Source organism: Oculina patagonica, chromosome 6, assembly GCF_052425735.1.
Source record: "Oculina patagonica isolate OP01 chromosome 6, crgOcupat, whole genome shotgun sequence".
Lineage (NCBI taxonomy): Eukaryota > Metazoa > Cnidaria > Anthozoa > Scleractinia > Oculinidae > Oculina > Oculina patagonica.
In genome coordinates, this window is record NC_135763.1 from 33595456 (window position 1) to 33603843 (window position 8388).

At 39.1% G+C, this 8388-nt stretch overlaps 1 protein-coding gene across 4 annotated transcripts in view; it reads left to right on the forward strand.

Annotated features, from left to right (window-relative positions):
- The window catches only part of LOC144656767 (uncharacterized), a 77896-nt gene that overhangs the window by 55470 nt on the left and 14038 nt on the right, over positions 1 to 8388 (forward strand). For 2 of the 4 annotated variants that reach the window (XM_078517004.1, XM_078517005.1), the window contains exons 2-5: positions 3889 to 3932; positions 4669 to 5061; positions 6197 to 6424; positions 7017 to 7802. In XM_078517004.1, coding sequence (XP_078373130.1) covers positions 3889 to 3932; positions 4669 to 5061; positions 6197 to 6424; positions 7017 to 7289 — 938 coding nt within the window. In that variant the 3' untranslated portion in view covers positions 7290 to 7802. Of the gene's footprint in view, positions 1 to 3162; positions 3349 to 3888; positions 3933 to 4668; positions 5062 to 6196; positions 6425 to 7016; positions 7803 to 8388 lie in introns of those variants that run through there. The other 2 variants (XM_078517008.1, XM_078517006.1) reach the window with 2 other exon arrangements.

Below are 8388 nucleotides of genomic sequence, written 5' to 3' on the forward strand. Positions count from 1 at the left end.
GTACGTGTTAAAAAAATTAATTCTCCTTTATAGTGCTATACATAAATTTTCTATAATTCTATAATTAATAGAATTGGTCTTTTAAGAGATGATCTCATTCTTCTTGAAATGTCATATAAAAATAAATAGGAATTAAAGAAGGAGTACGGACCGTTATATGCATTACGCGACGAGGCGCCATTTTATATTCACATCTCAACCTCTTAAGTGATTATAGAAACCTGGAAAGTGGTTGACTGGCACATCACGTTTCATGGAAAATAAAACAGGCAGTCATAATTAACCGATCAATCAAACGTCACCTTTACAGTGTTTATTAAGTGTTTAGAGCGGTCTTCCATTTGAGTGTCGTAAACCAAAACCAAAGTAATTACTCTGGCCAATCACAAAGTACGCAGGCAATCCAGTAAATCAATCAAAGAGAACCGCGGGAAGAGACACGATTCATTTGGTTTTGGTTTTACTTTTGATTAGCTGAGAAAGTGGCCCGAGACTTTTTACCAATCATTAAGCGTAGCCATGCAAACCTAAAGCAAATGCGAATTACTTTCGACACTCAAGTGAAAATTGCTTTATTTTTTCCTCTTCATTCCTCTTGTCCAATCAGGATCCCCCGACGAATACATATTGGATGATCTACGACAAAGCGACTGGAAAACTCACCTCACTCGGAGTGAGTTCGTACAAGCCACTGGATGGTTCTACCACGATTTTCAGGCTTGTGCCAGGCGCGAGCCACGAATCTTCCACAGCTGCAGCTTCGACAACTAAGAGCCCTACTGAAGGAGAAAAGGAGCCCAACTCTGCTGGCAAATTTGTGGGGATGGGATTGGTGATCGTGTGTCTTCTGGCCGGTGTGGAAGGCCTGTGGTTCTTGTAACTCTATTGAGGGCATTTGTAGCATTGAGCCAGTAAGCTATCAGGCAGAAACCGCATTCTGTATTAGTTAAGTTAGCTACAAGGTAGTAATATTTCCTACAATCTCTGCATCAATGATCTATTATCTATTATATTAAATTCTAGTATTGTGAAAGCACAATTTTTAGAGCTATTTCAATTAACGTTGGCGACACGACCGAAAGGTAGTATGGGTGGAAGTAGAGGGCTGCTGCCCGCGCTGACATAACGTCACAGCAAACGTGATTTTTTAAGTTTTCTTTTTCTTTGGACATGTAGAAACAAGGTACTTTAACCACACTGAATTTTAGAAGAATCTTCCAAATTGCCATTATTTCCTAGTTGACGAATGTATTGAAATTGTGAGATGAAATTTAATCATGATCAAGCAAATGAAGTAGACAACATGTTAACCACAGCTGTTTTATTTCATTAAATGCAATAAATAACTGATTTTACATAGCTTAGAGGGTTCCCTTCCTGAGAAATAATTCTTATTAAAAATGACAAAAGAAATTCCTAAAGTGTCTACAATTAATTTTTAAAGCAGTAAGTTTTCAACACAATTAATAATGAAATGCTTGTTTTTATTCCTTTGAGTCTCACGACCAGTTATCTCTTCCATACATTAAATCCAACAGAAACATAGTTTTTACATTTCATATCTACAAATTCACGGTCAATCGCGTGAAAGACGCATATGGATTCTTTTTTAAAACAAAAATTTATTAAATAATTTCTTAAATTAAATTCCTCGAGTGAGCGCCCAAAATGTGCAAACATACACCTGTTTTCGATAAAATTTCTCATCGCAGTTTTACTTTACTTACATGCAGATGCTCTAAAATAGAAAAAGCGAAGGAAAGAAAGATAACGCTATCCGCTGGACAAATCGTTATCCATTTATCCACTGGATAACGATTTAGCCAGCAGATAGCGTTATCCACCCTTCGAACAACTGGTCGAATCAAAGAAGCTGATAAGGCCATAAACTGATTTGAATCAAATTCTCTTAACGATGATAATTAGAAATGCATGGGAAATTTGTTAAAGGCTTTGTGCGCAAAAACTATAAACGCTTTGCCTGTAATTACGTGTCTTATTGGTACCTAACTTCGCGGGTTCTTAATATTGCGAATTTGGCGAGACGGTATTTCGTGGTTTATTTATAGTCAACTCTCTCTAAAACGGACACCGTCGGGACCAGCTCCAACTGTCCGTACGTCTTAAAGAGGTGTCCGTCTTATAGGGAGTTTAGTTACAGTAAAATGACTTAAAAACGGCAGGGACGGGACCAACACCAGGTGTCCGTCTTAAAGAAGTGTCCGTCTTATAGAGGTGTCCGTTAAGGGAGAGTTGACTGTATTTACATTAAAAGCATTATATACGTCAAAACGTCAAAAAATACGTTTCGAAGGTCTTAAATTTCGCGATTTTTTGAAGGTATATTTTAGTCCGGAATCAACGAGGACAACGATTTCTTAAGGCGACACTGAGATATCTGAGGGAACAAACCGGCAACGAAGATGAAGACAGCAGTCAGTTATTCTATTGCTTGCTTTTTTATTCTGCACATTGTCCAACACTAGACAAGGTAAATGAGTAATCTTGCGCGCATAACTTTCAATTCTGTGTAAGTGCTCCTTCCTTTCTTTGTTTCCTTGGCACATGTCCTGAGGCTTAAGGCATTCATTCGTGTCACCTTAAAACGAACAAACTAACCGGACCGTTAAACCATGACCTGCTTACTCGCTCATTCAACTTGTAAATTGAACAACCATAAAGAATCGAGAATTCGATGTTCCAAAACATCCAGCCCGTCGCAGGTTTTATGTTTGCAACGTAGCAAGTTCAACGTCTGCTTAATACTTATATTACACATTTTCGTGTTGACAATTGAAGCTCTTGATTGCTACTCGTCACTTAAAACGAAACAAAAACAAGTATTTTTATTTTAAGTTTCAAAGACATGTTCCGACAGAGCATCTGTCATCTTCAGTTGAATGGTTTACAAAGCACAGTGAGTTGAATAATAAGTAGAAAAAAATGCTAATTAAGACAAGTAGTCTGTGAAACTAAAAAAAAATTGTCGTTTTTCTTAAAATCTTTACGTGTCTGCTGTTCTCAAGATCTTTTAAAAACAAGTATCTTTTGACACAATCAAGAACTTTGTTCGCACGACCCATTTAACCAGACTTGGGTGTGGAAATTAGCTTCCATGTTTCGACATGTTCCATTATATATATGGTCTGGGGCAGCCAATCAAATATTCATTGGCAGCTCCAGTAAAGTAACACTTGAAAAGCGCAAACAACAGCGACATCTTACCCTTGCCTATTAAAGAACCCACTGAGAACAGTGATCTTTTGGAGAAGAATAACCAAATCGGAACGGAGATGAAAGTATCATCCGCTATTTTGTTGATCGGCTTTTCCCTCTGCAGCATAGAAGGTAGAGTTATGAACTGTCTATTTATGAGTTTTAACTGTAGCTATATTTCATAAAAGTGGTCGTTATCACTGGAGATGGGCGCTTAGGAGAATAAAATTTCGTTAGTGGCGTCACCCACTGAAAAGGTAAAAGTTAATTAATCGCCTAACACGATCTTGCAAGAGGTAACGAATACAGAGTTCTAATACAACAGTTTATACAATAATAATAATAATATTTAAGATTTCTATGGCGCAAATTAACATTAACAGTTTCTAGTGCCATTGACCGACATATCTTTGTATTCAGATTTGAGTGGGAGTACTCCATAAGTTTTATACACAGTGCTGAATGATTGTAATTGTAATGTAGTTTTCTTCCGAAGTCTTGAACAAAGGAGTGAAAGAACGCTTCAGACAACTTGGGAAGGTAGACGACGTGGTTGGTTCACGGCTCATTAACGTCAAACTATTTCCGGCCATCAGCAGTACACAGTTCTAGAAACACTAAATTAACAATAATATTTAAAATATAAAAATCGAAATTTGCTCTTTCTTGCAGCCCATTTGCGTGAAAAAAGAAACTCTCCAGAACCCGCATCTAAGGTAAGCTGTGCACCTGATGTCGTTGTTTTTTTTTTCGAGTTTATTTTCTTACCATTCAGACTGACTATTAAGAGTGCTATCGTAAAACATTGCCTCATGGGTGTTGTTGCCGTCATACCGAGTTGCTAGCAACAAATCCACGGCTCATTTCTCAGTAGCCAGGGACGGAAAGAAGCTACAAGAGGGTTGTGTTGAATGACAAAGCGGTGCCCACGGGCAAGCGAGTTTGCGCAACAACACTCTAATGGTTGTTAAGGAGAAGTGAAAACAACGGCTATTGAATTTTATGCAAATTATACAAATTACCCTCATAAAGGAATACTGGCCAGCTATTGCTTTATGAAAAAAAAATAACTATTCATTGTAGTGTGGCCTTTTGTGTTCGCTCTGCCACATTCTTTAAAAACAAAATTTCGCGTGTGGCTCTACGAGCGTAAAATATTCACCGAGGTAAACGGTAAAGGCAAACTTGAGTTGACGTCCTCTCAGCAAAAGACTCACTGGCACTGGACAAACACCGTTATTATACCTAGCATCGCTATAATCTCCCCACTACAAGCGAAAATGTACTTGTTATTAAATTTATTATAGGTCATTTTAGGCGTGAGCATAACGGTAATTGGTAGCATACGGTGCTTGCGTGGAGCGTGAAGGATGAAGCGTGAAGCGTGAAGTGTGAAGTGTGAAGCGTAAAGTGTGAACAAGAATGGCTTCCTACCTTTTTCTGTTGATGTAGATCACAGTCACCCTGAAGATTGAATGGGACCCCAGCGTGCTTAATAAACCAGTTCCAGCCAGTTACATCACAAATGTGCAGAACGGAACACTGCTGGTCGACATCCTGAACAAAGCTGCGGGGGACAACAAACAAGGCCCTTTCAACAAATACGACAGTACTTACTATGGAGGCCTGGGATACATGATCACCGCCATGAATGGCACCAAGCAAAATCTTGCAACGAGTACCTACTGGTTGCTTTTTGACGAGGAAACTGGAGAAGCTCTTCCATGCGGAGTGAGTTCCTACGTGCCTCGGAACCAGTCTACCACCATTTTCCGTTACACTACCTACTCAAGCCATAACACTACTGTGACCGGATATTGCAAACAATTTCCTTCCTCTGGTCAGGTTGGTAACTAGCCTTGCTGCCATACTTCATTTATGATATAAAAGGGCTTTGTCATGGATTTTACCTGGATTTTAACAGATTTTTGAACAGCCAAAATATATAATTGTGTCGCAGGGAACCTAAAGTAATAGTCCTTTTTTATTTAAAATTGCTATATTAGAGCAACGAGCGTCTTTGCAATTGGCTGCGGATGGCTCGGATGGAAATGGACTGCAACTTGAAAAAAAAATGCTTAACTTTTTAAGTTGTTTCCGCGCGTCTTCAAAAATCGATATTTAAAGACCTAGTTTGATTTGTATTCACAGATTAAGGTTATATCTTTCTTTAGATGTTTAAAGGTAATGTTTTTCATGGGTTAAGTTGCAATTGCATACCACTTATTTTTAGAACAGTTTAGACCAAAAATCTGCGAAATCCCCGTGACGTAGGTCCTGTAATATTGACAGCCTCGATCAAGGTTACATTCTCCACAGGCACAAAAACAACCACCATCTCCACTACTACTACCTCCATCATCACCAGAAACAGCACCACGTCCACCACAATAATTGTTACCATTTCTACTTTAAACATTGCCGATGTGATGCCTTTGGTGGTGTTGGTAGAGGTAGTGTTTTTGGTGTTAGCATTGGTGTTGGCCTTGCAATAGTGGAGGTAGTAGTGTTGATATTGACGGTAGTGGTGGTGCAAGTGGCAGAAGTGATGTACTGGCAGTGTTGGTAGATGGCATTGTTGTTGTGGTGAAGCTCGTAGTGGCAATAGTGGTTGTCGTGTAGGTGTTGTGGTGGTGGTGGTGTTGGTTGAGGTTGAGGCAGTATTGTTGGTGTTGATGGTGGTAGCCTTGTAATAATGAAGGTAGTAGTGGTGATAATCGTGGTGGTGGTTGTGGTGGAGGTGGTGATGGTGATGGTGATGGTGGTGTTGGTAGAGATATAGTATTGTCGGTGTTTATGGTGGTTGCCTTGGAATACTGAAGGTAGAAGGGGTGGTAGTGTTGGTAATGGTGGTGGAGACTACCCACACAACCACCATCACTATCATCACCACTACCATCGACTCCTTGACTAATCATTATCTAAGTTACGCAAAAATGTTTGCATTAACAGAAACATGATATTATCCATCTGTATACAGGTACCGCCCTCTGCAATCACAGTTACCATTGAACTAGACTGGAATGTCACCAGTGTTGGCAAACCCATTCCTGCTCCATTCATCACCAAGGTTTCTAATGGCACGGTTCTTGTGGACATCATGAACAAAGCCGCCAATGAAGAGAAGAATGGTCCTTTCAATAAATACACTTCCACCTACTACGGAGGGCTCGGACATTTCATCACTTCTATGAACGGTACCAAACAGGTACGTGTCAAACAAATTAATTCTCCTTTATAGTGTTATACATAAAGTTTTGGTCTTTTAAGTGATGATCTCATTCTTCTTGAAATGTCATATAAAAATCAATAGGAATGAAAGAAGGAGTACGGACCGTTATATGTATTACGCGACGAGGCGCCATTTTATATTCACATCTCAACCTCTTAAGTGATTAAAGAAACCTGGAAAGTGGTTGTCTGGCAGGTCACGTTTCATGGAAAATAAAACATGCAGTAATAATTAACCGATCAATCAAACGTCGCCTTCATAGTTTTTATTAAGTGTTTAGAGCGGTTTTTCATTTGAGTGTCGTAAACCAAAACCAAAGTAATTACTCTGGCCAATCACAAAGTACACAGGCAATCCAGAAAACCAATCAAAGAGAAGCGCGGGAAAGTGCGTGTGAGCGAGTCACGATTGGTTTTGGTTTTACTTTTGATTGGCTCAGAAAGTGGCTCGAGAATTTTTAACCAATCACAAAGCGTAGTTATGCAAAACCAAAGCAAATGCGAATTACTTTCGACACTCAAGTGAAAATTGCTTTATTTTTTTCTCTTCATTCCTCTTGTCCAATCAGGATCCCCAGACGAACACATATTGGATGATTTATGACAAAGCTACTGGAAAACTCACACCACTCGGAGTGAGTTCATACAAGCCACTGGATGGTTCTACCACGATCTTCAGGCTTGTGCCAGGCGCGAGCCACGAATCTTCCACAGCCGCAGCTTCGACAACTAAGAGCCCTACTGAAGGAGAAAAGGAGCCCAACTCTGCTGGCAAATTTGTGGGGATGGGATTGGTGATCGTGTGTCTTCTGGCCGGTGTGGAAGGCCTGTGGTTCTTGTAACTCTATTGAGGGCGTTTGTAGCATTGAGTCAGTAAGCTATCAGGCAGAAACCGCATTCTGTATTAGTTAAGTTAGCTACAAGGTAGTAATATTTCCTACAATCTCTGCATTAATGATCTATTATAAAAAGATTCTAGTATTGTGAAAGCACAATTTTTAGAGCTATTTCAATTAACGTTGGCGACAAGACCGAAAGGTAGTATGGGTGGAAGTAGAGGGCTGCTGCCCGCGCTGACGTAACGTCACAGCAAACGTGATTTTTTTAAGTTTTCTTTTTCTTCGGACATGTAGAAACAAGGTACTTTAGCCACACTGAATTTTAGAAGAATCTTCCAAATTGCCATTATTCCCTAGAGGAGAAATTTTATCATGATCAAGCAAATGAAGTAGACAACATGTTAACCACAGCTGTTTTATTACGTTAAATGCAATAAATAACTGATTTTACATAGCTTAGAGGGTTCCCTTCCTGAGAAATAATTCTTATTAAAAATGACAAAAGAAATTCCTAAAGTGTCTACAATTAATTTTTAAAGCAGTAAGTTTTCAACACTGTATAAAAAAATGCTTGTTTTTATTCCTTTGAGTCCCACAACCAGTTATCTGTTCTATACATAAAAACCAACAGAAACATAGTTTTTACATTTCATATCTACAAATTCATGGTCAATCGCGTGAAAGACGCATATGGATTCTTTTTTAAAAACAAAAATTTATTAAATAATTTCTTAAATTAAATTCCTCGAGTGAGCGCCCAAAATGTGCAAACATACACCTGTTCGATAAAATTTCTCATCGCAGTTTAACTTAACTTACATGCAGATGCTCTAAAATAGAAAAAGCGAAGGAAAGTAAGGGTGGATAACGCTATCCGCTGGACAAATCGTTATCCAGTCGATAGCTTATTATGTTTTGCTAACATTTAGAAGTCGAAGTCTTCTCGGAAAAGGACGATAAGCCGTAGGTCCCGTCTCCTGTATCTTCAGTCTTATAACAGGGGACGTTAAAGAACCCACACACTATTCGCAAAGAGTAGGGCATGAAGTTCCCGGTGTTTTGGTCCGGCCTTTGTGTAGTAAATTACAGTATGTGTACAGCG